The sequence below is a fragment of the Nilaparvata lugens genome, chromosome 13 (genome assembly GCF_014356525.2).
Source record: "Nilaparvata lugens isolate BPH chromosome 13, ASM1435652v1, whole genome shotgun sequence".
Classification (NCBI taxonomy): Eukaryota; Metazoa; Arthropoda; class Insecta; order Hemiptera; family Delphacidae; genus Nilaparvata; species Nilaparvata lugens.
In genome coordinates, this window is record NC_052516.1 from 8373877 (window position 1) to 8393103 (window position 19227).

General features: G+C 34.3%; 1 protein-coding gene across 1 annotated transcript in view; it reads left to right on the forward strand.

The window, feature by feature from the left end:
- LOC111055500 overlaps positions 1 to 19227 on the forward strand; it is a 145582-nt gene that overhangs the window by 43459 nt on the left and 82896 nt on the right. Inside the window, exons 11-14 of the mRNA XM_039439723.1 lie at positions 9916 to 9976; positions 10758 to 10952; positions 11110 to 11290; positions 13134 to 13449. Coding sequence (XP_039295657.1) covers positions 9916 to 9976; positions 10758 to 10952; positions 11110 to 11290; positions 13134 to 13449 — 753 coding nt within the window. The remainder of the gene's footprint in view (positions 1 to 9915; positions 9977 to 10757; positions 10953 to 11109; positions 11291 to 13133; positions 13450 to 19227) is intronic.

The window sequence follows — 19227 nt, forward strand, 5'->3', positions numbered from 1 at the left end:
GTTTAGCCAGAACAAGCTGATGCTATCTAATCTTTATTGTTATCTCATTGGCGATATTAGCCTGTTATTTTATTCAGACCTATTAGTACTTCAGCTAGGGATTTCTATCTACCCAAATTTCAAATACTTTACACGTGCCCCTGGATTTGAATTCAAAATATTTGAGAATCACAATGTTTTTAATGAAAATCCACCCTTCAATACATCAATATATTCCATACTTTATTTATAAATTATACTCTCAGACTTTTATCACAGTTCGCAGATCTATCTGCTGCACCTCCTTTAGACCTCTATCACATACAATAACAAATTCTCCTCCTCAACACACAAAAAATATCATAAATATAATCCCCTAGACACATTCCTCCTCACAACACTTAGAACATAGTATTTTTAAATTCGCCGCTCGCAGGGCCGCCAACCTAACTACACACATTTCTTGATTCTCATAATTGATTCTTTTCAGACAATAATTTCGATGTACAAAACTTCTGGGCTTATATTTTATAGTAATTCCTAGGTATTAATATAAATAATTTTCTATACATCAGGTACAATACTTTTCTTTTTCTTTTGCTAATGGCTCTTTGGTTTTGGGTAACTAGCATTCACTTTAGGTTTTTTCGGTAACAAACATGGCATAACTAATGGTAATAAATATAAAACATATAAATTAATATACTAACATTGATAAATATAATGAATAACAGTAATAAATAACATTTTTGGGTTACAATACTTCTTTTTATAATCATATGTTGAGCGCTACATTCGATTCAGGTGGCTTTGGCCAGCTGACTGCTTGTTCTACATTTATACTGCTTACGTCATAACTGGTTGTTGAAACTCGCAATTAACCTAACTGCTACATTTTTTCTCTTTGAAGGTAATTTACAAACTTTAAATATTCTATCCCCGCTTGTGTCCTTTTTTATTTGATGTAACTAATTTAATTACATAATTAAAAATTATTCTTTTGCTTGTTGCAGGCTTTGGACAGTTGGGAGAAATAAAAACATTGGATTACTGCCATGCGGTCCAACTCAATATTAAATTTATCATGATAGGTCAGTAATTCTTTGATAGTGGTGTTTTCCTTGATTACTTATCGTATTTATTTCAAATTCTGTGATATGGTTCAATATTGGCTACATTTTCCCACCAAACAATGTGCGTATTCTCATTCTCTTGCAACTGGACTGTGTTGTGATGCGATATGGCTATGATAGTGAATGGCCCTGAATAAATTAAAAAGAATTTATGAGTTACTTTCTCCAAAGCATTTGATAACCTGTGGCTCTTCACTAAAACTTCATCTCCAATATTATATGAAAATATTTTATATGCTCGGTCGTGAAATCTCTTTCTACTATTTGCCTTCTGCTCTAGCTTTAACCTTACTAGATGATGGATATTGGGGTTTGTTAATTTGTTCACTTCTGAGCTTGGAAAATCAATTAACTTTTCGATAAATGTAGTGTTTCTTTTACCGAATATGATTTCGTAAGGCGTACGACCGGTGCTTTCATTTAGACTATTATTATAACACTCTTCTGAAAATGGTATATATCTAACCCATTGTTGGTGTTTTTCATTACAGTAAGTCCGCATAAAACGAGAGATCTCTGCCATACGTCGCTCTACTGGATTAGCGCTGGGGTTGTAAAGAGATGTCCTCGACCATTTAATATTAGCCAGGTGAAGTATTTCTTTCCACTGCTTGCTACAAAAATAGGTTGCGTTGTCAGATAGGATTCGTTTAGGCTTTCCTACTTCACTTGTCCATCTTTCCATTATGCATCGGGCCAAAACTTCTCCGGTCAATTTACCTATGGGAAATAGCATTGTATATTTTGAAAAAACACATGTAAGCACGAATATGTATTTTTTTCCGTATTGTGCCATGGGCAATGGACCATATATATCCGCTGATATCAATTCCAATGGTGCACTGGGGAGAATGGGATTCATTTCGCCCCTGATATGATATCGCGGGTATTTGGCTTTCTGGCATATATCGCAAGCTTTTACTATTTTGGCCACTTTTTTATGCATGCTTTTAAAATAACAGCTTTCTTTTAGTAGGTGGAGGGTCTTCGTAGTTCCAAAATGTCCAATATGTTCGTGAGCTTCTTTTATCAAATCTGTTTCCATATTAGCGGGGATGATTAGGCGCCAGTCGTAAGTATTTTTAGCCAGTCGGTGGAACATAAATCCTTTGTAGCGGGTATACTGTCGCAGGTAATCGGGCGGTTCGGCAGCTCCTTCTTCCATCAATTCGCAGATCCGGGACAGTCTTGGGTCTTCGTATTGGGCGATGCGGATTCTTTCAGGGGTTAATACGGCAGTATGAATTCGTGGTTGGATGTTGGGAGGGTATGGTATGCTTTCTCCACTCTTTACGGCGAAACATTTCAGGTTGGTATCTTGACAATATGTAGCATCTATTTCCCTGGATAGAAAGTCGGCGGTCTGATTTTTCTTTCCTGGCAGATGGGTCAGTTCGATATCGATATACGCTTGCATTTGGATATCCGGTAGCCTGCTTTCCTTCTCGGTTTCTTCTAACAAAGTCTCCGGTAAATCATTTCTGAATGTGGTGTATGATGTTGAAATATCCTGCTTTTCTTTGTTTGTTTCATTTGAGCTTGTGCTTGTTGTATCGGGGTTATCATATAGTCGTGGTTTATTAGCTGTAGTTTTCTGTATCTCTGGTGGCGGGTCATTGGGTGCTGGGTTCTGTGTTTTTTGTTGATTTAATCCTGTGGCATGCGCTAATGTATAATTTGTGCTTACTTGTTGAGGTGGCGGTTTGTAATTTCTGTTGTAATTATTCTGAGTGTGACTATTATTTGAGTTTAATCGATCGCAGCCATCATAGTGATTCCTGCGGTTGCTCTGCTGGGCGTAATGGTTGGTTGTGCGATTTTGAAAATTTTCATTATTCCAGCTACCATTTTGCTTGTGCTCATAGCGGCGTTCAAATTGAGGGGCAGATCGGTAGTGATCATATGATACCGGTTCATAATTTTGGCTGTTATACTGATTACTTTTTGAGTTGTGTTGATTCCGTGTGTATCTTTGGTCTGAACGGTGGTTTGACATTGCCATCACAGACTGTATGCCATATAAATGATTTATCAGCTGTTTGAAATCAGTAATGGTTTGTGTGGCGAGTGCCATTCTAACTTGATACGGTAGTTTCTTCAGAATAATACTTGCTAATGCCGATTCGTTAATGGGCTGGCTCAATTGAGAATTTTTGAACTGTAGGGCAGTGACGAAAGTGGTACATGCACCGTCTAAGTTAGGGTTGAAATCACATGATATGATGTCTGCTAGCACGTCCAACTGTTTACTTCTGCTCCAATACTGTTCCAGGAAGACAGCTACAAACTCATCCAATGATGTAAATTCATGGGCTCTACTCCGAAAGAACATCAGGGGTTCACCAATCAATAAAATAGTCAAACGAAGACGCCACATGCTCCTAGAGGTAGGTACAAGAGTTTGTACTAATTTTATCTGATCAATGAATGGTTGAGGTTGCAAATGGCGATCAGTATTATCAAATTTACCCAGTCCTTGCAATATACTATGTGAGTTGATGTTATCTGCTTGAATTCCTTGAGGTCGTTGTTGGATATAGTTCTCTAATACTGTTATTTTTTCCTGTGCCATCTGCCATTGACTATTGTGTGTAATTTTATTAGCATTTATTTCTTGATCTAATTGAGTCACAGTGGATTTATGAATTAGTAGAGTTCCGTTCAAAGCCTTACAGGTTTCAGTTTTTTTATTGATACTACCTTGCAGTTGGTTCATTTTTGTGGACATATTAATCTGTTTATTTTGTATATCTTTAATACTGTTAATATTTTTTTCAACTGTAGTTGTTAAATTTTGATTGGCAACGGTAATTTGTTTGTTGATTTCTTGATGGCAATCGGCCTTAATGTTAGTTGTTAAATCCTGAATGGTTGTAGTGATTTGTGTGGTTAGGTTATCTATCCTTTCATTTAGTTCACAGGTAACCGTATCCAACCTTTCCGATAATCCTGCCGTAACTTTATCCTGACTTTCTTTCTGTGGATTTATCATTGCTTTTAATTCTTCCCTATGATTCTCTACTTTAGTCTCAATAGTATCCAACCGTCGTTCTACTGATTTTATAGTGCCTGCTGTCTCTTTCATGCCCTGTTCCACTGTTTGCTTATTTGCCTCTTTTATTGCCGCATTCTCTTTTTTAATCTCCTGCATCATATTATCCATTGTGTTTTGTAACATAATATTGAACATACTGCTAGTTTGTTCCATTAGTACCTTTTAAAATGGATCTAGCTCTGTGACTGAAAATAGACTTTGTTTGCTCAGATGTGACTCGGCCTCTGGAGATGCGGGTTCTGCAGGCTGCTCCTCGCCCCCTTCAAAGTTGATCTCTGCTATCCGTTGATTCAATGGTGTGTCAGCGGCATCGATTCGAGTGGATGATAGAGGTTGCAGACCTTGTGGATCGAAGACTATCGACCTGACACTTCCTGGTTCCCTTTCTCGTGGTGTATTGGCATCTACCATGGTGGGGTTTGATGTGCTGGGAGTCGACAAAGTGGGATCTGTGCAACCGCCGTACATATATGAAACTTCAGAGTTTGCGGGAGTGTGATTCATTGTGTCAAATATGATAAATGCTAATTGAAAAGTGCTGAATACTATGCAAAAATGCTTAAAAAGAGACACAAACCGGGACTTACAGTGAAACAGTTATGTGCAAAGTGTTTGGATATTCAAAAAGATAAGGTATTTATACTTAAGTTTTTTATAATGCTCTAGTGCCTCCAATATTGAATATTAATTCCTGACTAGTTAACAGACTGTGACTTATTTTCCAACCGGCTTAAATACATAATATATTCTTGACTAGAAAGTAATAGCAGTTTTGGCTTATAAAATATAATCTCTCTCTATGAAACATATATTTTTTACAATAACAATAATATAAAATTTTCTTTAAAACATATAATTTCTCTCTATTTAAAGCTATTGATTCCCCAAAAAGTAATACAAAGTTTACTTCGCCTGTTTTCCTCAATACTCATATAAGTTATCTATAGTTTCATTATCCATCCACAACAAATTTTAATATGACTAGACTTGTCCTTAATCATTATCTTCAATATGGGCCTTGACTTAGTTTCAAATAATTATTTAATGAGCTCAGCTCTCATCATCAGTCTCACATTGGTATGGCATGTTTTATGTCACGTTATTCTTTATATTTAAATAACGATTAGCCTCCTGCTTGGCATCAGTCGGTAGAGCATGAAATATTTGATATAATTATAAAAAAATTAGGTCGTGGTTTTTTAATAGGACATAGTCTCATAAAATCTTTATAGGCCCAGATATGAGCTTCCCCTATAACTCTTGTAATTCATTAAAAATAAATATATATAAATATGATACTTATACTATAGTGTTGAGGAATTAAAATAAATTGCACACCATAAACAATTTGATACATATATTAACAAATAATGCAAAAAATAGATCAAGGCAAAAAATATAAAGAGCAATAAAAAATATATAATATAAAAATAGAACAATAATTGAAATCAGTAAAATATCACAGGCTAAACATTATACTCTAGATTTATAGCACGAAACATTACCATGTGCCTTTATTTTAAATCATATGCATCCTTTTGCATGTAGCTGCGATATGAGCTTGCTAATACTTGTCGACTTGGACAACTCAATTAAAAATAGGTTCCTTAAGATCAACTTGATAAATTGGCAACTAATAATCCAAATATATATATATTAAATTCTCTAGTATCTAGTAGATTTCCTTGTAATGAATATATATTTTATCTCAGGGTGCAAGATTCGGCACCTGATGGAATAAGTAGAGAAATTCATCTAGTGAATTAGAGCTACACAAATTATCGCAAATTATCGCAAATTATTGCAAAAATTAATGATCATATGCATATGTTTTAATAGCCTAGATTTTATACTTCTTTGATTCAATAGAATTTTCTGAAATGTACTGATTCATTTACTCCTCTGATAAAATACCTTTAATACTATACTTACTTGCGCAAGTATTTTTTATTAAATTCTTAATACATGAGAAAACCCTTTCGACGAGCTACCTTTGATTATTAGATGAATTCGAAGCACTAAGGGCGCCCATCACTAATTCAATATTTCTCACTCACGTGTCGAAATCTTCTTATAAGCCGCCGATGTCGATCCAACTCCTGGTGGTCCTGGAATATGGTAGCCAGAATTGTCTCTTCCAAGGGGTTACAAAAATTATTTGAAATTGAAAATGACTTCTGCTTTATAAGAGCATCACAAAGTCTTTTAAGAAATTTAATAATTCAATCTAACTTTAGCTTTTACAAGTTATAGCAAGGTATTACGCTCTAAAATATTTAGGGTCCTCTCATGGTGGCATTTGGCTGGCGAGTGTCTTGGTTCTCCTCCTCAATTTTACAATTCTTATTCCCGACTTTCAAATTTACATAAAATTTGAATATCCTAGTCCTCCGCCATTAAAGGTTCAAATAGATTGTACTAAAATATCAAATTATTACTTAGGTTGTATGTTTAATAATTTCTTTGCCTTCGGGCCATCTCTATAACATAGACTATACAATAATTTAACATAAATCCCAAACATTTATAGAAATATATATAAATATTTTTGAATTGGCATACTATTGCCGCCTATTAACTGCCATTATGCTATTGGTGCATGCAAATTGTTTCAGTATTCATGCGCTTGGTAACCTCCTATTTCCTGAATACACTTAATTATTTTTATTAGGTTTTTTAAGTATGCTCTCTACATGCTAGTTAATATTCTATATACTAATATTTATTTCATGCTTCCTAATAGTTAGCCACGTGACCATTTGTTCTTTCAAATTGCATACCGTTTTGCTGCAATAGATCTCTGCCAAGGGGTCTGGTCAGATTCTACGTTGAATAACTCATAAAAGACAGCCCATTCGGACTGACGACCACTAAATTTCGCTAACTCAATTTTCAGTAATAGTAATTCATTTGACACAGTAGTAGGTGAGGTTGTCAGTGCCAATTGCACTTCGACAGTAGGCGCTGAATTAATTTTTTGAAGAAGTTCAGCTGTTTCATATATTTTCGCTACCATAACCAAGTAACTGTCATTGAATGCTGGATTGAATTGATCATTCAAACTTAATTCTAATTCATTGATAAGAAGTTCAGTTTTTTCATATTCAATAACAGTATTTGGAATCAATCTATGCAATGTGAGGAATTGACTAGCAACTTTTTTATTAGTTCCTACATCCTTAACTAAATCATAACATCTTTGAACTCTTGAAAATAGCTGAGTTAATTTTGCTTTATTTATTTGCAATGATACCTCAGTTGGCGAAGCCAGCTTCGGCTCATCAGAAGCAGTTTCCATTATAATTCAATTTAATTTTTCAATAGAATAGAAAACGATTCGATGAACAAGTTATTATTACAACTGGACAATACAGATAACTTATCTGAAACAAACAAGTCCATTGTATTGCGATAATGTGATAAGCATTGCTTGAACGCAAGGCTAGCAACTATGCTGAATGAAAGGAGTCGACAATCACTGACATGCAGCTTTCTCTAACAAGGAAATAATTGTACAATACTGACTTAGAATTGTAACGCAAAATAATTCTAGCATGAAAAAAATACAAATTCGAAAAAAATTGGGTTCATATCCGGTCCAACAGGAACATAATGGATAGCCCAAATTACAAGCGAGAGCAGAGGACTGTCGATAAATTTAAAGAGCAAAATATTGAATGATAATATGCTAGAATAACGCGAGCAATAATTAATAGATTGAATGTAGTAAGTAATATTTTCAGCATTAAATTTATACCAGAAGTGACTTATTTGGTTACTCACCAGCAAGTAGTTTTCTTCAAATACTAAATACCAACTTACTCCAGGAATTGGAATTAGGTTTGTGGCAGGACAAGACAGAGTCGGGAAAAGGTGTTGGCCTCTCTTGTACATCTGCTACCCCTATCCGATGTATGTTAATTCTGGCATCAATTTAATTACTGATCAGTCCAAAAATTGCTTGGTAGATAACTTTACTATATTGACTATTACTTTACACTGCTGTACAATTCAAAGTCCAATCGCACCAGTTGAATATTTCAATTTATATATTCACAAATAACAAGGAAAAACTGTACTTTTCCCCAACTTGGGACAGTTAATATATCGATAATAATTTTAACACAATGATGAACGTGTAAAATTGAAATTCAACGGCAACAATCGAAAAAACAGCAACGATCCTGTTTTTTCACCGTCCGATCTGAGCTGACAACTTCAACTAACGATTATGCGATAGAATAATCTAAATACTAACTTATCCGCTAGGGCGCAGCAGCTGCCGGCCTCGCCACTGCAACTACCGCGAGACTTAAAACTAATTTAAACTAGACTTAATCTAAATATGCTAAAGGGCGTCACCAGATAGCATAAGAAGATATCCCACGAAATAATTGCTTATACACATACGGGATAGGAAATTTTTTTTTTTTTGTGTAGTTGAGAAGTTGAAATTGTGGTAATTGACCGAGCGAAGTGAGGTCTAAGAATCAAGTCGACGGTTTGGCATTTCTCTTAATGTTTAAATGTTTAAATGTTTAAATGTTTGAATGTTTGAATGTTTGAATGTTTGAATGTTCGAATGTTTGAATGTTTTAAAGTTTAAATGTTTAAATGATCAAATGTTTGAATGTTCATATGTTGTGCATTTACGGCGAAACGGGGTAATAGATTTTCATGAAATTTGACAGGTATGTTCCTTTTTTAATTGTGCATCAACGTTTATACAAGGTTTTTGGAATTTTGCATTTCAAGGATAATATGAAAGGAAAAAGGAGCCTCCTTCATACGCCAATATTAAAGTGAAAATCAGACTATAGAATAATTCATCATAAATCAGCTGACACGTGATTACACAGATGTGTGGAGAAGCCAGTCTATCGCTGTATTTCCATAAGGTCTAGAGTTTCAATCGGGTAATTGTGGATGAGAATACTGCGTGAGGTCTACTGTTCACAGAACTTCTAGTTATTCATATTGAATGGAAAAGACTAAGAAATAGTCAAAAACCACAGATTTATTGATACTTAGAAATACAGGTTTCGGTTATTACACCATTGTCAATCTCTGATAAACTAAATTTATTGACAATGGTGTAATAACCGAAACCGGTCTTTCTAAGTATTGAATGAAAAAAATCTTTCTAAGTATCAATAAATCTGTGGCTTTCGACAATTTCTTAGTCTTTTTCATTCAGGATAGGAAATTCGCGAATGACGCATCATCACATCTGAACTACTGTACTGATCAACTTGAAATTTCGCATATAGATTCTTAACTCACCGAGGAGATGGTTCACTTGATCTGTGTAATGATTAAAAGAGAAGATGATTTCAGGCTCATTTTAAATTCTTCAAAGTTCAGTTGGTCAAGTTCCCAATCCTTGCAGTTAGACCCTTGCAGAGCACAGGTTACCTGCTGGTATTTGATATGACAACAATGTTTTGACTCATTATAACCAACAGTGTTGTTAGATGGTATATATCATCATAGAGTTGAGATACCCAGTTATTTTCTATCTGACATTATTCAGTCACATGAGGAAATTATTGAAATTCCTCACAATCCGACTTTGACAATTTTGGTGAGCTGAAAACAAAAGTGTCTAGTGTTTTACAATATTATAATACAGGCCAAGTTCAGTCTATCTCACTGTTAAAAATATTTTGTTGATGTTGAACAATTATTCTTAAGCTTTTTCCTATGATTTCCTTTCAATTAATGGTCAATTGTTGAAAACAATTGCAGAAGGACAGTTGGAGTCTGATATCATCATGAACAAGCATATGATATCATCTTACAAATTTGGGTAAGTCATAAGTCTTATTCCATCAAGTTTAAATTTCAAAATTCAAATTCAGTTGATACATGAAGCTAAATTTCCCTATGTCAGTGAACGCTACAGTGAAAAGTTGTAGTTTATAATTGTAGTTTGTAGGTGAGTTTGTAGTTGTATATTGTATTTTGTAGTAGTATATTGTAGTTCTGGTTTGTAGTTGTAGTTTATAGGTGTAGTTTGGAGTTGTAGTTTGTAGTAATAATACTCTTGTAGTTTGTAGTAGTATTTTGTAGTTGTAGTTTATAATTGTGGTTAGTTTGTAGTTGTAGTTATATCTTGTAGTTTGTAGTAGTATTTCGTAGTTTTAGTTTGTAGTTGTAGTTATAGCTTGTAGTTTGTAGTAGTATTTTGTAGTTGTAGTTATATCTTGTGGTTTGTAGTAGTATTTCGTAGTTGTAGTTTGTATTGTAGTTTGTAGTTGTAGTTTATAATTGTAGTTTGTAGTTATATCTTGTAGGTAGGTTGTAGTAGTATTTTGTACTTGTAGTTCGTAGTTGTAGTTTATAATTGTAGTTTGTATTGTAGTTTATAATTGTGGTTTAAAGTTGTAGTTTATAATTGTAGTTTGTAGTTTGTAGTTGTAGTTTGTTGTTGTAGTTGTAGCTTTTAGATTTAGTTTGTAGATGTAGTTTATAATTGTAGTTTGTAGATTGTTCACTCATTCCATCTATTATTCATATAATCCAACCAATTTATTCATTCAACAAGCAAAAATGAATCTACTCATAGAGCCTGTTTTCAATGTCTTCAGGCAATCAAATTCAGCAATAAAAAAAGGAGAAATTTATCCTCTACCTAGCAGTCAAGTACCAGAAGTTGACCATAGATTCAAGGATTACAAATGGGATGGCAGAACCTATACAACTTTCGACATTGGGAATAAAAATCCGAATAGTTTGGATTTGATTGTAAATGGGAACCCTGGACAGGAAGAGCGTCTGATCATGTGAGTGGTGTTCATGTTATACATTACTTGTCCTGTTTGCTCCTTAAATCTCGATAGCCCATATCCCCGAACCTGTACTTAATAAGCTTTTTCTATTCCTGAGATGAAATCAGGGGTTTTATCAGAGACTAATACGTTTTTTATAAACTTATTTCAGATGTAGAATGAATAACACACTGGACAAAAGATTCCCCTACTTTGAAATTAATAGGGAAGCAGGAACGAGAACAAAAATTGAATATATGTCATCTCATACTGATTCAGCGTTCAATTCAAAATATTTCGAAAACGACAGTAGTGAAATTTGGATTTGCAACGAAGGGACAGAGAAAGTGGGGGTGAGTAAAATACAAATACTGTTCAATACCGTTTTTGTACTTCAAATAATGTCTTTTTTCCAAGGGCTACTTTCAATATAAATAAAAAATGGCATTAGTAGCCGAAACATGTCATGACAAAATAATTTAGAAGGGTACTCAGATTTATATATTTATTCATCCAAATAATGTGTTTGGTGAGTCATAGAGATTGCTTCTCATGGCATTTAATCATGATTGGATTCTGACAGGCATTTTGGAAGAATAAATTTCAAATATTGGGGGACCGAGCTTCGCTCTGGAGTACAAAAGCATAAACAATTTTAAAGGTAAACCAAGACTATACCCTAGTAGACAATTATTTGTTGACCTTGATGTACCGACACTTAGACAAACGTATGTTGTTAGAACTATCTTGTACCTTAAAAATTTTCAACATCTTGAGTCCAGAAGAACGCCTTACCTTACCCGTCCAGCAACTACAAATGCATTTAATGCCAATCTAATAAAACTATCTGTATGTAGACACCAGTTCACATACTACTATAATCTACTTTCTAATAAAATTCCTTTCAAATTCATCAGTAATAAAATCACAAAAACTCTTTTAAACGAAATAAATCACTGGACTAAACAGCACATTTACTTCTCATTACCTAAAGTATAAATTCTAATAACCAAATATATATGTATAACAACCACAATTATGTAAAATTACAGAAAATTCATCAATTGTATTCTGTCTTAAAACCGAAATTCTTATTATATTTTTATTCTTTATTTGTTTCCACGAATGTAATAGTTAATTTTCAGGTATGGAACTCGCAGCAGGCGCTCAGGTTTTCCTTGCTGGCTGTGCCAACAAGTAATATTTATTTTGTTCTATTGTAAAAAACTTAAATTATTCGAATTGTATTGTATAATTAAAATTATAGTAAGTTTTAAATAATGTAATTTTGTTTTTGGCAAATAAATTATTATTATTATTATTAATTTATTACGAAACAAGAAACTATAATAGCATTCATAGTTCATACGGAAATGTTCTATCTAATCACAGTAAATTGGGATTAATTCCCAGAGGAATGCAAAAATTTCACTCAAAAAGGCCTAGTTGCACAAAAGCCAGTTAAATTTCAATCCCGATTAATTTCACGTGAATCAAATCAGAGAAGACCATTCCAAAGAGATGGATCTACTGGAATTAAAAATAATCAGGATTGAAAATAACCTACTGGCTTTTTTGCAACCGGCACTAAGTACCTGATTGAATGATTACAAAAGTTCAACAGCTGAATCATAATTATGACACAGTCCCACACACATGAACTCGCTCTCTCACTTCTATCATCAACAGACGACAAAATAATTATTATCAGCTGTTTTTCCAAGGATGAATAATAATTTTTTTTTATGTCCTTCAGCGAGTTTTCCCAGGGATGAGACCTAGTGTAATCGAATCTTTATATTATAAACCTACTATGTTCTGAGTTTCGTGAGAATCGTTAGAGCCGTTTCCGAGATCCGGTGAAATACGAACATACAAACATATATCTAAACATATAAACAGAAGTTGCTCGTTTAATAGGATAGTTTAATAGGATAAATAGGATAGTTGATAGGATAGTTTAATAGGATTTCAATTTCAATTTTGTGCAACCGGGCCTTTGTGTGGTGTGAATAAATAGATTTGAAATCGACCATTCACCAGTGTTATCCAAGTTCTGAAATATAGATGAGCAATAATTCTGTGATTATCCAATATAGATGGGTAATTTAGTGAATGCTTTTATCATTGGAGCGGGTATTGAGGATTTACAGTACATAATTATAGTAGTTCTACACTTTGTTCTATGTTTGACAGCAAGCAGCATCTACGTCTAAGTCTACATCCAAGTCTACAGCTAGGTCTACAGCTAGGACTTCGTCTATATACAGGAGGAAATCTATGCCTCAGTCTGCCTCCAGCTCTGAAACAACGCCTCTTACGGGAGTTGTCCGAATTGTAACCAGACAAAACCTCAAAACTCCGACTCAAAATAATGTTGGTAGAGTAAAACACACAGAACTGGACCAGATATGGTTCGAAAAGATGGATGACGACTACAGAATCAAAATGGAAACAATCCGATACTATCGCAAGGAAGGTGCCAGCAACTTCAATTTATACACGAATTTCAGTGAGTAACTGTTCAAAATGTGTCACCTGATCATAATGGAACATTATATATGAATCATAATTCATCTCATATTGATCAAAATTTTAGAGTTTTAAAATTAAAAAAGTTCAATGAACAGTGTTTTTGTCTTTGAACAATCTTTGTCATTGACATATTTTACAAATATTTTTACAATGCAATCATTATAAAGAAACAGTATCATGATGGAAAAAAGAAAAGAACTTCAGTAGCTTAACAGCTGTGATTGAAGTTCTACACTATTGTTATTGTACATTATAATATGAACGAGACAGTCACTTGATTTTGGTAACTAAAATAAAAAATAAAAAAGTCTTTTTGCAATTTCACACCAACAGAATTAGAGCAATAGTAAAAAACAAAAAATAAATAATAATAAAACCTGAAAAAAAAACAAATAAAATTTAATTTCCTGAAGTACCCAAACATCTATACAATAAATATATAACATAAAAAGAATAAATAAAAAAATGAATAAATAAATAAACCTCTGTCACCAGTCAAATTTTTTACAATTGAGTCTAAAACCAGTCAAAATTGAGCATCAGTAAAGTAACAGATAAAGGCAAAAGTTAAATTTAGTACAAAATACTACAAGGAAATACTGAGGGAGAAATACTATTAATTCAATAAAACCGATTTACGCGGAGAAAAAAAATGAAGAAAGTCTAGTAAAAGTCAAAAACAGTGACAAGCGTCCCGAAAAGATGGGAAAAAAGAGCAACGAGAAATGTATGATACCTTATTCTAAAGAAAGGATTTGTTGGCCCCTAGAATATTTCCTCCTCAATGTCAATCCCACATATCCACTCCTCAATTTCATTCCTGAGCTTTCTGCTACCGCTCATATTTTCTATAAATTTAGTCGGGATTAAATTTATCAGCCTCTGAGAGACGTAAGAAAATTGTCTCCTACTCACATTTAAGTCCATTCTATTTTGCTGAAATATGTCTCTAGTAGGGCGTAAGTTCAAGTTGGAACCGGTTACACGCTTATTAAATTTATGTTTATTGTTTTTTATGTAAAATATTAGGTTTTTTATGTAGAGCTGTCGAACGGTTAACACTTTAAAATCATTGAATAGATCACAGGTGGGATAACGTCTGGGCTTGCCTAGCATCGTTTTAATTATATATTTTTGAATTATAAATAGCTTTTTGAAATGTGTATCCAAAGCCCCACCCCAAGCCCGTATACCATATTGTATAACCGATTGTGCATATGAGAAGTAAATTAATTTTGTAATTTCCAAGTTATTCAGTTGTCTAATTTGATAAAATTTATATATTAGGTATTTAAGTTTTAAGCACATATTATTGATATGAGTGTCCCACCTGAGATGAGGATCTATCAGAATCCCTAGATATTTTACTTGCTCTTTCTTATGGATCTCTGGACAAGGACAAAAGTCTCTAAGACTCTGATTATTACAGTCAACTCTGTGTATTTTAATGCTTTCCAATGCCTGAGGTTGTGTTGCGGCAGTAGGTGAAAAAGTCATAAAGACGCTTTTGTCAGTATTTAAAGTTAACAGGTGTTCATTAAGCCATGATTTTGCTACCTTCAGACCACTCTCTGCCACTTGTTTCACCTCTTCCCAAGAATGGCCAGTAAAAGTTAACGCGGTATCATCAGCAAATGATATAATATTGCAATGATCAATATCCAGTTTGAGCAGGTCATTTATATAGATCTGAAATAGAATCGGAGAAAGAACTGTTCCCTGTGGCAAGCCATATTCTGTGAGTTTTTTATTACTAGTAACATTATTTAGAGTTAGCAGTTGATGACGATCCGATAGGTAGCTGTTGAACAATGTAAGTGGTGAGCCTCTAATTCCTAGGTGTTCCATCTTTTCCAAGAGTCTAGACTGCGATACGGTATCAAAGGCTTTTGCCAAGTCTAAAAAAGTAGTTAAGGTTTTCTTTCTATTATTAAAATTATCTATTATTATCTCGAGTAACTGAGTTATAGCATCTTCTGTCGATTTTTTAGTTTTAAACCCATACTGATTTATATTTATAATATTAAATTTGTCCAAGTAGCTTACAAGTCTTTTTTTAATTATTTTTTCCATAACTTTAGCCAGATTATTTATCAAGCTTATTGGGCGATAGTTTGTAGGATTTGTTGAATCACCTGACTTATGAAGAGGCACTACTTTGGCCACTTTAAATTGTTTTGGAAAATGACCTATGAGAAAACATTTATTTATGATAATTCTGAGAGGATTCAAGATGTGAGTAGCCACTCTTTTCAGGCATACTGGACTCAAATTATCAACTCCAGGAGAAGAATTACTTTTCAGAGACATTATTGTGTCCAATATTTCATTATTATCCGTCTCAGTCAAATAAAAGGAATTATGTAGAGGGATTATCGAATCAATATGAGTTCGTGCCCTTGGATTTTCATTCATTATTTTATCCGCATACAATTGGCCTACATTCGAAAAATGATGGTTTAAAACTTCTGCATCTATGCTGGGTATTTTTTTAACTTTTTTAGCATTTAACAGGTCATTAATACATTCCCATGTTTTTTTAGAGTTTCCTCTACATTGACGCAATTTATTATTGTAGTAGTCATATTTTGTTTTTCTTAGTAGGTTATTTAAAAGGTTTCTATAATTTGCATATTGAGATTTAAGAACGGAGTTTAAAGGTTGCTTTTTCAGTGCTCGGTGCATTGTATCGCGCTTTCTTATTGATTTAATGAGTCCGGTCGTTATCCAGGGCTTGAGTGGTTTAAGTCTATTTGCTACTGTTTTTATCTGAGTCGCCCTATCTATCTCTTTGATTAATGTATTGACAAAGATATCAACCGCATCATCGACATTTGATTCAAGCTGTGAGTATAAGTCAGTCCAGTTATAATTCTTAAGATTCCTCATTAATTCAATGAAATTTATAGATTTTTTTAAATGTACACTTGGATTTGTTTCTTTTCTATTCTCGTCAAGACAGAGATTAATGCATGTTAAGTAGTGGTCGGTAATACTTGTTTTCATTATCGACCCGATAATGTATTTATGATTAAAAGATGTTTTTTTGTAGAAAATATGATCAATGCACGAATTTGATCCGTTTGACTCACGAGTGGGTTTGTTGATAAAAGATTTGAATCCATTCGATAAAAGAATATCGAAATACTCACTTACAGTGTTCGTGTTTTGGTTTATATCAAGATTTATATCACCAGTAATTATTATATTCTGGCAATTTATATGATTCAAAAAAGCAATACAATCCCTGAGGCTATCTAGGAAAATCTGCAAGTTTGAAGAGGGAGATCGGTAAATAGCAACAATAGTGAAACTTATATTTGTATCGGGCATTATTATACTCAATATTAAAGAATTTGACTCAAGTATATCGAAAATGATGGTCTCTACTTTAAAAATATTTTTAGTAAAAATGCAAATCCCATCACATCTATTTAGTTTACCTGGTGCATTATGAATTGAATAACCACTCAAATTATAGTTCGGGGCACTATTTACAATCCAGGTCTCACTGAGAGCAATTATATCAAAGTTCGTCTCACAGTTTTGCAGAATATAAGCTAGGTCGTCAAAATTCCTATTCATACTCCTTATATTCATGTGACAAATGTTTAAAAAATTCTCACATGCTTCATCTGTATGATTCTGTGGATTAAAAGTAAAGATATCATCCACCTCAATAGTGTTGTAGGACTCACTTGCCATTTCATCTTCGAAACTATTTATCAGATCATTCATCATAGTAATAATGGAAAGAAAAGTTTAAATAATAGAATGAATATACAATGCTCAAAGTAGACCCAAGACACTCTCTTCTAGTGTAATATAAAAGAACATTTGGGATGACCAAGAGACTGAAAATTGAACAATTTTCAACACAATGACAAAATATAAACATGAGAGGATGAAGATTGATTACAAGGAAACGAATCACCGTACAAGTAGATTTCAAAAACGTTGGCAGTGACAGTAGGCCTACTGGAAAATCGGATTTCAAAAAGGATAATATAAAGGTAGTCATTAGTATTTCCTGGTTGAAAGGCACTACTATAGAACAAGAAAGTCACAATTTTTCAAGATCACTCAACGAAGAAATTTTCACACATGGTTTACCCTGCTCTTTCCTCATGAAGATCCTTCCCTTGTCCACCCATAGATAAGTGTAGTTCTTACTCTTCTTTGCGTCCCTGGCAGCAGCGTATATCTTTCTCCTTCCTGGACTGAGACTCTCATTGATGTAGACCGGAGCCGGGGGTTTCTGTTGGAAACCGAGGTCCTGAGTAGACAAGTTCCGCTTAATCTTCCTTTTTCCTATTACTGAAAATTTGTCCTCTCTTCTGACAAACTTCACAATAATTCCTGCGGGACGTTTCTCGTCTTTCTGCTTCCCCAGTCGATGACACACATCAATCCTATCTCGCGAGATATTAACGTCGAGCGCGGAACACACCTTTCGAACCGTCTCATATACATCCTCGTTTGCAGCCTCAGGTACCCCATGAATCTCCAACGAGTTGGACCGTGAGTACTGCTCTACATCCTCTAGCCTTACCTCGAGATCACGAACTTCTCGTTTGAGTTTAGCGTTTTCCCTTTTCAAATCCTCAATCAATCTGAGACACTCATTTAGTTTTATTGTCTGATTTGTAATAGTGCTTGTTTGGTCATCTATTTTACTGTTAACGAATTCAAATGAATTATTGAAGTCCTTCTCCATCCGATCCCTATCCCGCTTTGCTTCGTCTAGCATAAAGATTATCTGCGATAGGGTAGGGTTGCCGTCTTCAGCTGCAGACACGGCTTTCATGCTCTGTCTCCTCAGCTTGGAGCATGGAGGACATCTCCATAAATCACCTTCGGCAATGATAAAATCCACATCCGCCTTCGTCATGTTGACACAATTTGGATGGCAACGTTTTTTGCAGTCATTGCAAGCAATATTGCTCCTTGTTGCTGTTATCGGAGCCTGACACACCGTGCATACCGACTTATCACCCATACTTTAAAGCTCTCAACTCAAAAAAACAACAGGATTTTTTTGGCCTATCCCTTTCTTCGAATAATCGCAATAACAATGAAAAACACGGAAGAGGATGGTAAGGAAAAATAGATTTGCGTCAAGAGGGCTATCGTGACGACTTGTGAAAAGGAAGCCCCTGAAATGGGAATACAATTTATAAAGAAGGGAACATGTAAGGGAAAAAAGAAAGGAATAATTAGAAAAAGAATAAGTAGAATGAAGGGTGCAAAATCATGTGCTCAGAAAAACTCACGTTACCAATATACAAGTAGCAGTTATTGTAGAAGCAAGCCTGCTGTATTTCGTAGAGTTGCAGATAGCGTAATCAAATCGCAAGATAGTCACAGCACTACTGTCTCGCTCGGCTGCCCGAGAACATCTGAGAACCATCTGAGCTCTTGAACCAAACTTATCAACTTATCATTGTCCATAGTTACAACTTCATGAAACAGATCAACTTAAAAAAAAAAACAAAAACAAACAAGACTGTGAAACAATTTTAGGTTAGAAACTCTTTGTTTTGTCAGCTCGACCAGTTAGTTCGGCCGGATAGAGCTGGGAAATCCCATTCAATTCGGATCAAAAAATTGATCGGCCAGAGACGGCCGTGCACGGCCCGTTGCAATGGCCAAGCATTTATTCCTTTCTTTGTTGAGAGATCGTAACGTATGTAGGCTACTATAATATAGTGTAGGCCTATAGCGGCAAACTTGAAGCCGGTTTGCCGGCATTTTC